The sequence below is a fragment of the Taeniopygia guttata genome, chromosome 11 (assembly GCF_048771995.1).
Source record: "Taeniopygia guttata chromosome 11, bTaeGut7.mat, whole genome shotgun sequence".
NCBI lineage: Eukaryota > Metazoa > Chordata > Aves > Passeriformes > Estrildidae > Taeniopygia > Taeniopygia guttata.
Genome location: NC_133036.1, coordinates 5275239 through 5293103, shown reverse-complemented (window position 1 = coordinate 5293103; position 17865 = coordinate 5275239). Strand labels below are relative to the sequence as shown.

The 17865-nt window shown below is 52.1% G+C and overlaps 1 protein-coding gene across 1 annotated transcript; it reads left to right on the top strand.

The window, feature by feature from the left end:
• Positions 1-1840: 1840 nt before the first annotated feature.
• Positions 1841-17790, top strand: AARS1 (alanyl-tRNA synthetase 1). The gene is made up of 21 exons (XM_030282133.4): positions 1841-1951; positions 3295-3503; positions 4092-4280; positions 4860-5005; positions 6071-6262; positions 6694-6838; positions 8025-8170; positions 8705-8813; positions 8907-9057; positions 9431-9555; positions 10183-10327; positions 10940-11118; positions 11625-11738; positions 12496-12702; positions 13336-13520; positions 13947-14055; positions 14709-14822; positions 15098-15217; positions 15681-15767; positions 17140-17253; positions 17525-17790. Exons 2-21 carry the CDS (start codon positions 3360-3362, stop codon positions 17708-17710), a joined length of 2907 nt encoding a protein of 968 aa, XP_030137993.1. The 5' UTR covers positions 1841-1951; positions 3295-3359; the 3' UTR covers positions 17711-17790.
• Positions 17791-17865: the final 75 nt, after the last annotated feature.

The following is a 17865-nucleotide window of genomic DNA, read 5'->3' as shown; positions in this document are numbered from 1 at the left end:
CATCCCATCTGGATGTGCCTCATGGTACATGCCTGTTGCTCAGTGTGGCAGGGGGGACAGAAATCTCTATTTCCCAAGTAGATGAGTGGTTCCACATTTGGCAATAAATCTCTCTTTCCCAAGTAGCTGAGTGGTTCCACATTTGGCAATCACCAAAGAAACACGTGGGGTGAAGGGCCCCCATGATTGGAAGATGATCTTTCAGGTGACACAGATCATGATGAGGAAGAAGCAGTGATGTTTCCTTCCATGGTGGTGGACAGACCATGGCCCCCATGAGAGGTAAGCATGCTGGGTGTGGATTTGGATGGTGTTGGAGTCAGACCTGCTGTAGCAGACGTTCTTGCAGGTGTAATCACCTGCACGAACAATTGCACTGCACAGACTTGCTTGCTCTCACAGCAACATCCAGAGCAGAGCTCCCATCAGGAACAAATTAGACTGGAGTTTCCTCTTTTCCAGGCTCCTCAGAAAGGAAACGACAGAAACAAGCAAAGAGGGCTGCACAACCAGGAAGGGCTATGGGCCAGTGCCAAGCAGGGGAGTGACCCTTGGAAAGGGCTGACCGATGGCAGCCAAGGACAGCAGCACTGGCACACTCATGGCTTCAGAATCACAGCCCAGGGCCAGAAACTGCACCAGGGAAGAGATGAGAGCAGCTTACAATGCTATAGAGGCACCTGGGAACCATCCAGGCTAGAGGGGAACTGAGAGGACTCCACTCCAAGGCCCACCAGGAGGAGCAGGATCAGCAGTGACTTCAGAGTGGGTTGCCCAGGGCTTGAACCTGACCTCAAAACCCTCCAGGGATCCCGCAGACTTCCCAAACCCCCTTTCAACGCTTGATTGTCCTGAAAGTAATTTTTTTGTCAGCGTGTCACCTCCCCTGCATACATGCCGTACCCCTTGTCCTGGGTCCACAAGGCCCTTCCCGTGAGCTGCATGACCATGCAGTGACTTCTGCATCTCACAGCCTTGACCTTGACCCCGCAGACCCCTGCAAAGACCCTGTAGCCATTGCATCCCCCAGCAGGGCTTTGCTCACCCCTCCAGCACCCCGAGCCCAGCACCCCCAGGCAGGTCCCGCTCTGCCCCAGCCCCTTCCCGGCTCAGCCCCGCAGCTCCTGAGCAGGCAGCATCGTTGTTGCGAAATGCGGAATGTGTCCGTCTGTATTATCTTAAGGCAGGCTGTTCTTTGATGTAAGACCTTTGTATACTTTCTAGCCTAATCAGCAGGAAAGGAGAGCTAATCCCTGGAAGAGGCAGCGGCCAGCATCCCTCACTCAAGGACATTCCGGAACTAACAAGATTTAGGGATTGCTAACTTGGCGAGATACTCCAGGTCTGTGTGTCTTAGAGCTAAACTATCTTCATTGAAACGCTAAAAAGCACACCTCCAGATGAAAAAGACCCTCCACACGTGAAGACCCTTGCCCAGAGCATGAGTAGAAGTTAGCTGAGGTTACATGATTTGTATGGAAGGTACTGGTCCATCCTAAGAGAAGGGCTGTGCCTGAGAAGTCACTAACCCTGAATTTCTGTGTATAAATAACACCATGGAAAGCCCGGTGGGGTGTGCTGGGCTTGTGGAATACCACCGAGCAGCCAGGCTGGGCAGCTCTGAAACAAACGATGCCTCACTCGGTGTGTCATTATCGGTTCTCGGCACACCAGGGAACGAACCCGACTCCCGGGGCACATCCCGGGCGGCAGGGCCGGCACCCCTAAAATGGCGGCGCCCACTGAGGCTTCAGCCCGCGCGCGTCACGTGGCCGCCGTGTCCCGCCATTGCATCAGCCGCGGGGGGCGGGGCACCGCGCGGATGGGTGGGGCTGGCAGAAGAGTGACAGCCGCCGCAGCCAATGGGAGGTGGCGGCCGGCGGAGGGGCGGGGCGGGCGCTGCGGCGCGGCCGGAGGAGCGGAGCGAGGGGCGGCGGCGGTGGTCGCGCAGGTACGGCCCCGGGGCCTGGGCGGCTCCGGCTGCTGCGTGCGGCTCCCGTGGCCCGGCCGGGACCCGCGGGCGCAGGGGCACGGAGAAGGCAGGGCGGGAGGGTGGCGGTGGCGGTCGCGCCCCATGCGGGCCCGCGGGGGGACGCCGGGCGGCCCGCGGCGCTGGCGGGCAGCGCTGTGCCCTCAGCCCGGCCCGGGCGCTGGAGAGCGGGTGTGTCTGGGCAGGGGCTCTGACAGGTCCTGAGGCCGCTGCTCTGCTTGGTTCTCCCCACCTCGGGTCCTTCCCTCCTGCAGCAGCGAGGTTGGACGCGGTGATCTCAGAGGACTTTTCCACCCGGATTGGTTCTGTGCTGGGAATTCTCCAGGCCTTGCTGCCATGGGAGTTCCCGTCTCTCCGCGCCGCAGCAGGCTGCTGGGATCTCGCCTGCCTCCCTGGGTCCGCATTGCGCTGTCAGGGACAGCCTGTGTAGGACACGGGCGGTGCTGCGCTCCAGGCTGTCACCTGCCTCTGGTGTGCGTGTGGGGATGTGGGTCCCTTCAGGAGAGGCTTTTGGGCATCCCTGCAGCCTGCTCTGCTTTGAGCAGAGAGGGTGGACAAGGTTATATTCAGGGGTCACTTTCAAACTGTTCTATGGTTTAGTCATTAAATCACAGAAGGGTTTGGATTGGAAGGTAGCTTAAAGCTCACCTGATTCTAACACCTCTGACACAGGCAGGGACAACTTCCGCTATACAATGCTGCTCCAAGCCCCATCCAACCTGGCCTTGAACACTTCCAGTGATGGGGAAGCCACATCTTCTCTTGGCAACGTGTGCCAGGTCTTCATCACCCACACAGGGAATCATTTCTTCCTGACATCTAACCTAAATCTCTCCTTTTCTGGTTTGAAATTGTTCCCTCCCCTTGTCATACCATTATCTACCCATGTAAAAAGTTGCTGTCCATCATTTTTATAAGCCCCTTTAAATAGTGGAAGGCTGCAATGATGTCTCCTCATTCTGCATTTAATCACCTTGAATGCTTTGGTGACTTGGCAGTTCCTCTTGTCTCCAGTAAGGCAAACACAACCTACTAAGTTTAGTATCCATGAGAATTTGATATTTTGTAACTATGCATTTTCAAAGAACAGGTGACTTGAGGTAGAGCCCCAGAAATCAGGGAGTTTGGAGGAGAGGAAATTTCAGTTTGGGCCACCACTATTTGGGGCAGATTTATGGTTTAACAGAAGGGTCAGTGAGTACTTAACAATGTGGGGAGACCCTTTCAGGAGTTGGAGACAATGATCCTGATATTCACCTTGAGCTGACAGTACATCAGACTATTGTTTGTTTTCATTTGTTCAGACTGCACCGAGGTTTTGCCACTTTCCTGCCACTTGCTTTGGACAGTGGCAAATTCCAGCTTCCAGATGGAGACCCCGCTCACTGCCAGCCAGATCCGGCAGCGGTTCATTGACTTCTTCAGGGAAAACAAGCACACCTACGTGCACTCATCTTCCACAATCCCCCTGGATGACCCCACTCTGCTTTTTGCCAATGCTGGTATGAATCAGGTAGGATTCCCACCCTGGCACTGTGAGCCTACGAACATATTATGTTGGAACCTGTGAAGTGGTTTGCAGAGCTGTTGGGAAAATTATTGCTTACTCCACCTTCCTTCTGGTCACAGAGATGGGTGGTGTGTCCTCTGGAATCCTCTGTGCTCTCACAAAATTGGCAAGAGCACTGGAACAGGTTCCTATGGTGAGCCTTGGTACCGCAGCAGTCCTGGCACAAATGAGTAATGGTGTCTTTGAAGAATGGTTGAGACTGGGATGCTGCAAGGACTCTGCTGCAGATCAGCACCCCATTTTTTGGCAGCTGGGAATTTGGCAGATTTCAGTCCCTTTGGAAGGCCTGGGGTTTGGTAGGCTCTAGGAATACCCGTTTGTGTGTGAGTGCTGAGTCCTAGACAGCCTTCTCATGGACAGGAGCAGCAGGTTTGTTTCTGAAAGGTGCTTTGGGTATGTTCAGACTAGTGATATCATGACACTTACTGCCTCACTGTTGCTTGCAACATTTGAAAACAGGTTCTGGTTGCCTTTTTTCCCAGTTTCTCAGCTTTTCTAGCAGTTTCACTTGTCCTTTTTCTCTCCTTGCAGTTCAAACCCATCTTCCTCAATACCATCGACCCCTCACACCCGCTCGCTAAACTGAGCAGAGCCACCAACACTCAGAAGTGCATCCGAGCAGGGGGCAAGCACAACGACCTGGATGACGTGGGCAAAGATGTGTACCACCACACCTTCTTTGAGATGTTGGGGTCCTGGTCCTTTGGGGATTATTTCAAGGTAAAACAGTCTGGCTGCAGCTCTGAATCTCTTATGCAGATTTATCTGTCTCTGTAAGGTCAGCAGAGCAGTTGCCAAGAGGAAGGAGAATATGTTGGAACAGAGGTGCATGTGGCTCCTTTGGAATAAACGAGCTTGGAAGCTGCCCCAGCCCTGCAGAATGATTTGAGATTAATTACTTTAGGTTTACAAAGCTGTTTAAATAAACTTTGCTAGTTTGGAGTCTTCAGGTGGAGATTTTAGTGGCTGTCCTGGAGATGTGGGGACTACCATGTGCTATGCAGCTATGACTGACCTTCAAACAGGAGTGATGATACAATAATGACTCCCTTTCTTGCTAGTGTAGTATTAAAGTCAGAATTAAAAGGATTTTTCAAGGCATTGAACATGTTAGGTGTTAACTTGGCTGCATCAAGACAGTCATGTGAGATGTTTCTTGTGTCCTCTTCCCTGCATGTATTAACTTTTCTTATGTCAAAAGTCAGAAAGATTTCAGCTGCTGATACGTACAGTAGCCAGTACTTTGGATGTTGAAGTTGTCTTTGCATTCACTTTCTGACCTCATGTTTCCTTCTGCAGGAACTTGCTTGTAAACTGGCACTGGAACTTCTCACCAAGGAGTTTGGCATCCCTGCTGAGAGACTCTATGTCACTTACTTTGGTGGAAATGAGGCTGCAGGACTGCAACCAGACCTGGAGTGCAAGCAGATCTGGTTGGATTTGGGGTAAGGCCTTTCACTGAGGAAGGTGCATGTTTTGATAAGCAATAGTAATTTATTTGGCTTGGATATTAGGAAAAATTCCTTTACAGAAGCAGAACAGAACAGGCTGCTCAGAGCAGTGGTGGAGTCACCATTCCTGAAGGGATTTTAAAGCTGTGTAGCTGTGGGACTTTGGAGGATGGTTTAGTGGTGAGTTTGGTAGTATTGGAGTAACAGTTGGACTTGATGATCCAAAATGTCTTTTCCAACCTAAATCTTTATATGACTCAATGGCCTGTGTTATATGGCAGAACACATATAAAAGGAGACTTCAACAAAGTTAAAGTGTCACAAATAATTTTTGCAGTGTGGTGGAGCTTCCAAATCAAAGGGAAGTATTCATATTAGATAGATATTGAGAGCTCTGGTTTCAAAATCTCTTGTGTCAGCTAAAGAGTCCTGCTTGGTGAGGTGGATGGGATGTCCTGCCCAGTGTGCTGCCATTGACAGCATTTGAGAAGATCATGGAAGCACAGAACTGTAGAATGGTTTGGGTTGGAAGGGACCTTACAGCTCATCTTGTTCCAAGCCCTGTCCAACCTGGCCTTGAATACTTCCAGGGATGGGGCAGACACAGCTTCTCTGTGCATCCTTTCCCACTGCCTCACTATGCTTACAGGGAAAAATTTATAGTTCCTCTCCAGATTTCTTGTAGTCCCCTTTAGGTACTGAAAGGCCACAACAAGGTAGTTCCAGAACCTTCTCTTCTCCATGCTGAACAATCCACATTCTCTCAGCCTTTTCTCATAGGAGAGGTTCTTCACCCATCAGTGTCTTTGTGCTGATGGCTTTACTGGGCTGTTGTGTAAATCTCTGTCTCCACCTGGGATGACTGCCAGGTGCTAGTGTTCACTTGATCCCCTCAGCAGAGATCCTGAGCATTAGGCTTTTAGACTGATCTGTCTCAAGACACTAAGAATTCATCAGCACATCTAGGGAACTAGTGAGCTGTGGTTTCTCTGGCATAGCCTTTAGTGTAGGGAATTCTTTTTAGTTAGTCTCTGTTGTTCAATAAATTTCTTCTTACAGGCTGGCTGAGGGGAGGATTCTGCCTGGCAGTATGAAGGATAATTTCTGGGAAATGGGAGACACCGGCCCCTGTGGCCCTTGCAGCGAGATCCACTATGACCGGATAGGGGACAGAGATGCTTCACACTTGGTCAATCAGGATGATCCCAACGTCCTGGAGATCTGGAACCTGGTGTTCATACAGTTCAATAGGTGAGCCAGACCTACTTCCAGGCGAGCCAGGTAGCTCCAGCTCAGTTTGGGAGGCTGCTTGGGCTGTGTGTTCTTTCAACTGCCCGTGGCTTACTTGCCATACCCAGTTATCCAGCAGCTGAGCACTTTGTCATGTTCTGTCCCCTTGTCCACTGGTACAGAACAGGTTGGTCACACTGCTTTTGGGACAAACTGAGAACATTTTCTCTGTTTATCTGCCAGCTGTTCAGTAGGGAATAAGTTGTTGCCTGCTCTGGGTCTAAGTTGTTGCTGAGGGTCTTGTTAACTGTATTTTATCAAAGTTGTCCTTTGTGTGGCTTGTGTATGGGCCTGTGTCACAAATCTGATGGAACTGAATCTTACAGAGATGGAGAGAAATGGGGTTCTCCCTGCAGAACATCCATCCATGACATCTCACCTTTCTTTGCCAGGGAAGCTGATGGGACACTGAAACCCCTTCCTAAGAAAAGTATTGATACTGGGATGGGCCTGGAGAGGCTGGTTTCTGTGCTGCAGAACAAGATGTCCAACTATGACACTGACCTTTTCCTTCCTTACTTTGAAGCCATCCAAAAGGTATGAACTGAAGCCTGACCTAGCTGCATCCATTCCCTGAATTCTTGGGGAGATGTATGGGACCGATTGGACAGGGTGGTCTCTGCTTTCCCAGCTGCTGTGAACCCCACACATTTGCACTTTGCTGAGGGTAGGAACCCAGGCTGGCACAGTAATTACTGCCCTGAGACAGGTTTCCAGGGGAAAACAGGACAGTGAGTGGTGCAGCTTTCCCAGGTTCTGTGAACTGTCCTGATGGACACTCCTTGGTACTCTCCCAGTGGGAGATACTCTGCAGTCCAACATGGCCAAGTGCTATCTTTTTGCCACGTGCTAGAGAGCACGTGGTACTGCTAACCCAGAATGTAGAAAAATCCCATAGCCAGGAGTGCTTTGCATAAGCCACTACAGTCACTGGCAGAAGCTGTGTGCTGTTGCTGCGCTGTCCTGGTTGGGGACCACGTTACCCATGGTGGGAGCTCTGTGTGCAGGTCTAAGCCTTTTTGTGCCTCTGTGGAGGAGGCAAAGCTTCCTGACTGCAGATCATGCTGGATAAAATGCAGAGAGACGAGCCCAGGCTCCTGCTACCTCTAAGGAATGAGGTGCCAAGTTCCAGAGTTGGAATTGGAGAGCTGCCTTTTTTCAGTGTTAAGTCCCCTGGCTAGATACAGCCCCTGTGTCCTTGTCTGCCTTCCTGCTGTGTTCTGGAATCCTGGCTGGAGGGACTGTGCCAGGATGATTGCACCATGTGCAAGCAGTGCATGGTTACAGCAGTATCTTTCCCTAGGGTATGGATAAAAACATCCTAAAAGAGGAAAGCTGGGGCCATCTCCTGTGTGACAGAAATTAAAAGGTTTCTTGGCTGGGCAGGTTATGCCAGGTTGGAGTCCTTGAGCCAATGTGCAAAACAAATTATTTACCTGTACTCTCCCTCTTCCTCTCTTTTGGGCTCTTAACGATGGGATAAATTGGATTTTCTTCCCTCTGGTTTGGAGAGCTTTTGGCCATTGAGATGTGGCACCATGCAGAGCCCTCAGCTCTGTGCCTCCCCTAGGTTCACTGTATCGCCTCTTTCCAAGAGGAATACTCTCCTCTGTGGCTGTGGGTGGTGGGGTTGGCTTGTCTTCTGAGGCCCTTCCCTGTAATTCTGCTGTGGTGCCACTGCCAGTAATTGTACCCCTGGCTCACTGCCTTCTCCTCTGCAAAGGGCACAGGTGCCAGGCCGTACCTGGGGCAGGTTGGGGCCGAGGATGCTGATGGAATAGACATGGCCTACCGCGTGCTGGCTGACCATGCACGGACCATCACCCTGGCCCTCTCGGACGGGGGCAGGCCTGACAACACTGGCAGAGGGTAAGAAGGAGCTGCTGCATTGTCACCACTCCCATTCTGTTCTGCATAGTTTCCCTCTGGGATCTCCTGTGTCTCTGGGTTCTCTTTGGATTCATCATTAAAGCAGTGGGTAGCAGAGTGTTTACTCAGAATACTTGGTGCTTGAGTCGCTGTAGTAAGGTTCACCCAGAAGATGATGCACGAGTCTGAAGGTTCTTGTGAGCACCATTGCTGCTGTGCCAGCCCTCAGACAAGATGACTGTGGGCAGAAGGGCATGCAGCCCAGCTTGGTGCAGTGTTCCTGTTGAAAAAGCAAGGAATTTTGGGCTGGGGGGCTGTACTGCAGGTGCCAGTGGACTCCATAAGCACACAGTGAATGTGGGTCATGGAGCTGAGGCTAGCACCTTACCTGAGCAGCTGCTGGAGGGAAAACGAGAGGGGAAAACCCTGTGCTCTTGGTCCTGGGAGGGGAGTGCTGGTGGGTGGATGCTGGTGGAGCCCCTGAGAACAGCTCAGATGTGTAACATTTGCATGGGGGGCTCTGCTATTCCCTAGGTATGTGCTGAGGCGGATTCTCCGACGGGCTGTGCGCTACTCCCATGAGAAGCTCAATGCCCCCAAGGGTTTCTTTGCTACTCTGGTTGATGTGGTGGTGCAGTCACTGGTAAGTTCTCCTATTCCACTGTGTCTGCTTAAGACTTCTCTGCTGAGGTGTGCAGATCTCCATGTTGAAGGGCTTCTCCTCCTGGGTCTGCAGGGAGATGCCTTTCCTGAGCTGAAGAAGGATCCAGATATGGTAAAGGACATTATCAATGAAGAAGAGGATCAGTTCCTGAAAACACTGAGCAGAGGCCGTCGTATCCTGGACAGGAAGATCCAGAGCCTTGGGGACAGTAAAGTCATTCCTGGTAAGGCTGTTACTTCTGTCTAGATGCAGCAAAAATCATTTGTTATCTGGGATTACATAAGGGCTTAGGGAAGTTGGGGGAAGGAAAAGGGTGGGAAAATTAGAGGTGGTGGAAGGTGGTAGGGGATAAAGTTGGAGTCAGAAGACATCTCTTAGAGCTGAACCACCCATCTCTTTCTGGCCTGTGCTCACTTGCTGAGGTTTCTAAGCTTCCCAGACACACATTTCTGTGCAGTCAGGGAGGAGCCTGTTGGATGTTCACATTCTCCAGACCTGTTTGCTGTCCTGCCATAGCTCAGAGCCAGTGGGGAAGCAGGGAAGGGAGCAGTGTCTCATGGAACATGAGAGGTGACTGCTTTGCCCTTTCTCTGCAGGTGACACTGCCTGGCTGCTGTATGACACCTATGGTTTCCCTGCGGATCTCACTGGGCTGATTGCAGAGGAGAAGGGCCTTGTTGTAGACATGGAGGGCTTTGAAGAAGAGCGGAAGAATGCTCAGGTGGGTAACAGCTCCAGTGGAAGCTAGTTTATGAGTGGGCAGGAAGAATTCCCTTCCTTGCAGTTTGCAGTCTTGAGTTGCTCCTTTCTCACTGAGTCTGCGCACACCCCATATGCCCCATGGTTTGTCTCATGGGAAAAGCCAGGACAACTGCAGTTGCTGTGGAACATGTGTTTTCTGTACAGCTGGGATTGGTTCTGCTCACTAGGAAAGCCTGGAACCTTGAGCTCAGCCTTCAGACAAGAGATAGCAGAGTGCTGGAAGTGCTTCTGCTGTCCTCTTCTGGTTAGGGAAGTTATTCCCTGTCCAAGGCTTGGTATCCAGACAGGCCTTCAGCTTAGGTGCATTTCCCAGTATGTTTGCTGCAGCAGTAGGGAGTGGCATTGACTAGCTGGGTACTTGCCTGGTCCTTACTGGGCTCAGGCCCACTTGGTCTGCATGCTGGAACTGGGTGCTCTGAAGCCAGAAAAATTGGCACACTCCAGGTGCTGGCACACAGCTTCCCAGGGTAGAGCTCTAAATCAGGAGTGCTGAGGGATGTGAGATGTGCAGCTAGGCTGGCATGCATTGGTGTTTCTTAAACCTTGGTATTTGGCAGGTCATTTCTCAAACTTTCTTCATTGGCAGCTCAAATCCCAGGGCAAGGGTGCTGGAGGGGAAGATCTCCTCATGCTGGACATCTATGCCATTGAAGAGCTGAGAGCCCAAGGCCTGGAGGTGACAGATGACTCACCAAAATACAACTATGCTTCAGATCTGAGTGGTACCTATGGTATGAAAAACCTTCTCACAGTCATGTTCTGCTACTAAACCTTCCCTGGCATGTTCCTCTGGGCTCCCCTTTCCTGGGACATGGAGTTGGAAGTGGGAAGCTGTACAGGTGAATAGTCTGCTTGTTACTAACTGAGCACAGAAAGGGGACAGACTGTTCAGGGGCTACTGTACTGCTGTTGCCAAATTAAGGGAATTCCTTTTCCTTCAGCTTTATGTCTCCACACTCTGTGTTGGTGTTTCTCAGCTGCTCCTTTGCCAGTGCTGCAGGAGACTGCAGTTTCTCCTTGGCCTGTTGGAGGGTCCTTGGCTTGCTTGCTCTGGCTCTCCTGCTAGTTTTTTTGATTTGATGGAGATTCAGGAGGCTGCAGGCTCATAGCCATGTGTGCTGCTGACTTTTGCTGCATAGGTGTGGAAGGCAGTGACAGTCCCTGCCTTGGAAGGAAATTTCCAACTGACTGTTGCCTTACTCCTCTCTCTTTATCCCCTGAAAATGTGTTAGCTGCCATGAGCTCCTGCAATAACTGGGAGATGTTGTTATAACATTCTGCTCCCCTGTGGTGTCTACAAGGTTTTCCTGTTTTACTGACACTGCCTGTCATCCTGGTGGCAGATTTTGGGAGCCTCGTGGCCACAGTGAAAGCCATCCGCAGGGAGAAGAAGTTTGTGGAGGAGGTATCCACTGGCCAGGAATGTGGCATAGTGCTGGACCGGACCTGCTTCTACGCCGAGCAGGGTGGGCAGATCTATGACCAGGGCTACATGGTCAAGGATGACGACAGCAGGGAGGATGTGAGTGGGCCTGAAAGCCTTTTGCTAGACTCAGCTAGACTTTTGCTAGACTTGGGGCCTGGGCAGAGTGGGAAAGGGGCCAAGCAAGCTCCATCAATTTCCCATCCGTGTCAGATGTCACACATTGCACGGGGTTCCTTTTTGGGTGTGCAGAATGGCATGGATGTGCTGGGGTTTTGTTCCCCTTGCTCCTTGAGGAGCTCAGTTCTATGCTGCTATCACCAGAATGTGGGTGCCTCTGGTGGTGGTGCTGGGATTGCCAAGCCCAAGGGCAGTGCTTTCAAGCCAAGATGGGGAGCTGAAGATGGGGAGCTCTTTCTGTGCCCCATAACTGTGCCCTACCTTCATTCACTTCTCTGCTTTGCTGTGTGCTGTGCCTGGGGACACTCAGCTTTCTCCAGCACACACACTGCTCTGGCTCTCAGCTGGGACCTTTCCAGTTGCAACTCAGACCTCTGCTTATATGTCTCACCCTGCTCACATGGGGCATTTCCCTCTTTGTACAGAAAACAGAATTCACTGTGAAGAACGTTCAGGTCCGGGGAGGCTACGTGCTCCATATAGGAACTCTGTATGGGAGCTTGAAAGTAGGAGATCAGGTCCACCTGACTATTGATGAGGTAAGTTAAAACATGGTGTAACACATGGGTGTCTCTTTTCTCTGGATTTTGTCTCATTTCTTTTCATCGGTGCCACTCTGGGGGCCTGATGTTTGGGTCCTGCTCTTCCCTGCATCACACAATCAAGCAGTGTCTGGCTGACTCCAAGTCCCTCCTGCTTCATACCTGGCTTTCTCTTACCACGAGGCAGATAATGCTCAGCTAGCTCAGAGCCACTCTTGCTGGGTTTGCTGGTCACAGGTAGAAGCACATTTTGTGTCATGACTTGTAGGGAGAACATGTGTGGTGCTCCACTGTGTGGGGTAACAGCAGAGAGCCTGGGCTGTCTGCCCCACTCCAAACATTGCTCCTGTGGGCTCAGCTTGCTGAGTCAATGCTGGGTGGAGCAGAGTCAGCCTGATGCATTTCCCTTCCCTACAGAGGCAGCATCTTTGGTGGAAGAGGGAAGGCTTCCATCTTGAAGTGCTTTTCCCTGCTGAGGAACAGAGATTAGTTATCTGTTCCTGATCTGTCCTTGGCCTCTTTCCACACAGGCCAAACAAGGGAACTGCCAGGAAAAAAGGCATGCACGGATTTGGTGGGTAGCACCTGTTCCTATAGCTGAAGCTCCAAGGCAGCAAGTGTGATCAGTTGTTTCTGGTGTCCTGAGCTAGTTGAGGACTCTGTTGGAGCAGGGCATTAACCTCCCCTTCAGCTGCTGGAGGTGGCTGTGGCTCTGGGGTGTGGGACCCCATCTGACAGTGGCTTCCTCCCTCAGGCCAGGCGGAGGCCGGTCATGAGCAACCACACGGCCACCCACATCCTCAACTTCGCCCTGCGCTCCGTGCTGGGGGAGGCTGACCAGAGGGGGTCCCTGGTGGCACCGGACCGGCTGCGCTTCGACTTCACGGCCAAGGGAGCCCTGTCCACCCAGGAAATCAAGAAAGTTGAAGGGATTGCCAACCAGATGATCGAGGAGTCAAAGGTGGGTATGGGTGACACGTTGTATACCTTGAGTCCCTGTTTTGGATGATCTGGGACGCTGGGAGTTTGGCATGCACAGGAGGATTCTGAGCTGCTGGTGCAGTACTGTGCACAGATTGCCATCACTTTAGAGGGTTTTGAGTGGGAAAACCCCATATGGATTGTTTGGTTCATTGGTTTCAAGCCCTCTCTAGGGCTGAAGTGTTCCCATGCCTGCAGTAGTGTCACATCAGCTGCAAGAGTCAGGAAGTTTGGCAGAGTAGTTTTGCAGGCCTGGCTGGGTTTACAGCATACACCCAGACAATCCAGTGATGTGCTCCCAATGGCAGGAGAGTGGCACTTGTCTGGTGCCAAGTGTCAGAGCCGACCCTGAAGGACCCTGGAATCTGTGCTTGGAACCATTTGCATGTGCAGTAACGCACAGGGAATCTCAGCAGGTGGTACTGGGAGTTTTGAAGATGAGATGTCTTTTAATAACGTTGTGATTCTTGTAGCTCAACAAACTCCAACTCAGGTAAGGCACAAGACTTCACTTCTAGGATCTTTCAGAGGAAGGAAATTCCTGGGAATGTGGGCCCTCAGTCACAGCTGACAGGACTGGCTCTTACCTGCATCCCTTTGCTGTGCTCTGCAGACTGTGTATGCCAAGGACTGCCCTCTTGCAGAAGCCAAAGCTATCCAAGGACTTCGGGCAGTTTTTGACGAGACCTACCCTGATCCTGTCCGTGTGGTTTCCATTGGCATCCCTGTGGAGGAGCTGCTGGCTGACCCCTCTGGCCCTGGGGGCTCCATCACCTCTATTGAGTTCTGCGGAGGGACGTGAGTACCTGGAGAGGCTGTGGAAGGTGGCAGGGTGGCTGAAAGGAGTTCCTGTGGAGCTTGAGCTCCTGGGAGTGTCATGAGCATTCACTGGGCAGAGCCAGGGCAGAGATGGAGGTGGTGGTGATGATATGCCTTTGCATTCCCAGTCCTGAGTCAATCAGTCTTTAAACTTACCTTTTGCAGGCAGGAAACTGCCTGTATTGCCCGTGACCTCACACAGGGTCTCTGGCAGTGCTGGGAACACAGGTCTTACCACCCTTTCCTCACTCATTTGCTTTCAGCACTGGTTGTTTTTTCTGTATGTCCCCACACTGCTGCATTTCCCTGGCACGATGGTTGTATTTTTTTCTTTGCTGATTCTTGCTGAGATGAGAAGTGGACTTCTGACTCTTTCTTGTGGGTCTGTCTGGGTTCTTTCCAAAGGCACTTGCAGAACTCCAGCCATGCTGGCTCGTTTGTGATTGTTTCAGAAGAAGCAATTGCTAAAGGCATTCGGAGGATAGTTGCAGTCACTGGAGCTGAAGCTCGGAAGGTAAGGGTAGGCAGGAGAGATCCTCTATGAAATTCCACCTACTAACCCTGTGCCAAAGTTCATTTTGTTCAAATTTGCACAATATCCTCTGAGGGAGTCATGGAAAAGGGTGCTGCTGTTGCCAAAGACTGTTCTGGAGGCCCTGGCTGTACTACAGTCAGAGCAGGGAAGAGAGAGGGAAGTCTCAGCTGTAGGTGTTGTGGCAGAGAAACCTGGGTGGGTGTGTGGGATGGCTCCAGGGTTAGCTCAGGTTGCTTTTCAGAGTGGCTGCTGATGTAGAGCTCTCAGCAGCTGGCAGGGCCAGCAGGAGAGTGGTGAAGTCTGAGAATCCAGTTCTGTGCTGCAGGAGGCAATGACTTTGGATGTGGGCTGGTGCTCCCTAAAGTGGGAGAAGGGGGTGTCATGGGGAAGATGATTTCTCTTTTGGGGGGATCTTGGCAATCCTGGCAAAGGAAAGAGACCTGGGGCCCATGTGCCATCATCACACCCTGGTTCTGGTCAGATGCTGCCTGCTTTGGCCCAGTGGCTTTCCAAGAGTTACTAAGCTCCATCCTGGGGCATTCCAGCATTCTTCACCTCTTCACACTGGAGTGACAAAAACCCCAGCCTGCTCAATCTTCCAGCTTGATTTAACTCAGATTGTATCCTCCTAGGCCCTCAGGAAAGTCGACAGCCTCAGGAAGTTGCTGTCAGCTCTGGAGGCCAAGGTGAAGGTCCAGACTGCTCCCAACAAAGACGTGCAGAAGGAGATCACAGATCTCGGTGAGGTGAGGATGGTAGCAGTACTCTGCCTCCCCAAAGTGAAAGGGACCTTGATTGCCAGAACTGGGTATTAATGAGGCCTGAGTTCACCTTCTGCTCCTGTCCAACAGCCCTGCATCCCATGGGTGCTGCAGCCAGCACCTCTTTCCTCAGGTCACTGGCACTGGGAGAAGAGTGGAGCTTACTGGGCTCTGCCAGCTGAGGCAGAGTTTATGAGGTGCTTCATCTCCTGCCATGATTGCGGCACCTTTAACCTTCTCTACCTGCTCCTGTTTTGCAGACCCTGGCCACTGCTATTATCCCACAGTGGCAGAAAGATGAACTGAGGGAGGCTGTTAAAGCACTGAAGAAGGTCATGGATGACCTGGACCGAGCAAGCAAAGCCGACATCCAGAAAAGAGTGAGCTGTGGGCTGGAATAAAGGACAGGGTGGGAGGCCTGTGGGGGGCTCCTTTGGGAGCTCTGATAGTGTCCAGGATGGAAGAGAATTGATGTGTGGCCATGCCCCTCAAACTGTTCAGCCTTTCAGCTTCTCCTGCTGCCTCCTGAAGCAGAATTACCTCTGTGCCTGTCCCCTGGATTGAAGCATGGCAGCCTGTTTCTGCTCTAACAGTGGCCCTGGGTACAGGCTTCCTCCTGGATCCCACTGGAGTTTTCTGGAGGAGGAATCATGCACGACATGCTGTCTTGCAGGCCACATACCTGCCTGTCAGAGTACATTTCTCCTGGCTTCATAGTGTGAAGCTGCTCCAGGCTGGGCTTTTGGGTGTGTTTGGGCAGCCTGGGGACCTCTGTCCCTGCTCCACCCAGGTGGTTCCATACACAGTGTGGATGGTTTAGTGGCTGACCACTGTTGTCCTCAGGTACTGGAGAAGACCAAGCAAGTCATTGAGAGTCACCCTAACCAGCCATGGGTCATCATGGAAATGGAAAATGGAGCCTCAGCAAAGGTATGGGAAAGTCTGATCTGTCCTCAGCAACTTTCCTTCAGCCTGAGGAGCAGCTGAGTGGTCTGTCATCACTTGAGGATGTGGTTCAGTTCTACAGAGCTGTCCCTCTTGTCACCTGCCATCCCTGAGACCTGGGATAATCTCTTGTGTCCCACCTCCTGGACTGGCACATGGGCTTGCTGGGGTGGTGAGGTTTTAACCACTTGCTGAGTTTCCAGACATGGTGATAGATAGGGAGCCCAGCAGAAATCCTATTGTGTCCCAGCTAAGACTCATCCTGCAGCAGTCATGAGACTGAAATGCACTTAAGGGACTGAGAGCAGCAACTCTGCTGAGCCATGGAAGTTGTGGTGCTTGTGACCCCCGCAGATCGGCTCCAGGAGTGGTGTCCTGGGCTGAATGTGGACAGGGCCAGGCAGAGAGCTGCCCCCAGCACTGTCTGCTCAGCTGGGTTAAAGTTCTTCCCTGGCCAGGGCTGGGTCTGCTCCTTCCCTCCTCCACACACAAGTTTTTTCCCAAGCGATTTCTGTTGGAATGAATGCTCTGTTGTGTGTGTTGTGTCACAGTGCTGAGCCCAGTAGGTGCCAGGCAGTGGGAGCCTGGGCTTAGACCACTCTGGGCTTAATGCCCTTTTAAAATTTCCTTTCTGAGAGTCTTGGAGCTGATCCTGCTCGCTCTCTGTGGCCACCAGCATCACCATGATACCCATGCTTCTGCTCCCAGTGGGTGCTGTTGCAGAATTTTCCCTGTCAGAGGGGTGCATCCCATGGGATGGCAGTGCTGGCAGCCCAGGGAGCTGCATGTTCCCAATCCACCCAGAGCAGCACTGCTTTGCTCGCCATAGGACCCACCCCTGGGGCTCTGTGCTGCATCGGGCTGTCTGTGTGAGTGAGGGATGATGGTCTCCTTGAGAATAATAGAATATGTGGCAGTCTCCCTGGTTTTTCCCTGCGTGCTGTGTCTGATAACCCTTGCAGGCTCTTCACACTGCATTTGAGCACTCTTGACTCCCTTTAGAACAGCTGTTCCCTTCTGCTGGGAAGAGCTTTTTCCCCTCCAGCCAGTACATTCAGGCAAAGATTATTCTGGGGCTGATTTTGCCAATTGCTGTATGCTTCAAGATGGGGAAATAAAAGCATTTTCTCCTACCTGCCTTGGGGTACCAGGCAGGGTTTATGTCCCCTGCCAAGGCTTTGACGTTGCCAGGAATATGAAAATGGCTGACGTTTGGGAGGACGAGCATTGCAGAGTGCTGCTGGCTGGTTTAATGCAATTCCTAATCCCTTAGGTCTCTGTGGGTGCTGTTGGGGTTGGAGCTGGGCTGGGTGCAAGCACAGAGTTGCAGTCATATAATGATTTTGTTCTCCTCCAGGCCCTGAATGAATCTCTGAAACTCTTCAAGACTAATTCCCCCCAGACTGCTGCTATGCTCTTTGCTGTGGATAATGAAGCTGGCAGGATCACCTGCCTGTGTCAAGTACCCCAGGTAATGCCACGACTGTGTGCCTGCCTCTCTCTGAGCCTCTGTGGAGGAACTACAGCCTTCAGGCAGGAACGTTACACTGCCAGAATTGATTGGGATTTGGCAAGACCCAGAGCCTTTGTGCTTGGAGTTATTGTCAGGCTGCTGAAGTGAGGGAAGAGGGGTTATGCTCTGCAAACAGGGAAGGGGAAGAGTCGGGACTTAATGGAGTGGTAGGCATGGGGCAGGGTGATTGCTGTTCAGTGCTGACTGCTGGGTTTCTTTTCCTGCCCAGGAGACTGCAAATAAGGGCCTGAAGGCCAGCCAGTGGGTGCAGGAAGTGTCTGGCTTGATGGACGGCAAAGGCGGTGGAAAGGACATCTCTGCACAGGCAACAGGCAAGAATGTGGGCTGCCTGCAGGAAGCCCTGAAACTGGCCACGGACTTTGCCAGGCTCCGCCTGGGGGAGCTGAAGAACTGACTGCGGGGAGAACCCCGGTCCCTTTGTCTGCCTCCCTGCCCCCTGCGCGGCTTTGCTGTAATAAAGGCTCCCTGCCCCGCGCTCTGCTCCGCGGCTCTGCAGGCGGGGCGGGCTGGGCTGGGGTGGGATCCCGCTGCCAGTCACGGCTTGTGCCC

Coding starts and splice junctions, on each gene's coding strand:
- AARS1 (XM_030282133.4), top strand. CDS start 3,360: ATGGAGACCCCGCTCACTGCCAGCCAGATCCGGCAGCGGTTCATTGAC. Junction 3,504..4,091: donor CCAATGCTGGTATGAATCAG/GTAGGATTCCCA, acceptor CTCTCCTTGCAG/TTCAAACCCATCTTCCTCAA. Junction 8,171..8,704: donor CCTGACAACACTGGCAGAGG/GTAAGAAGGAGC, acceptor GCTATTCCCTAG/GTATGTGCTGAGGCGGATTC.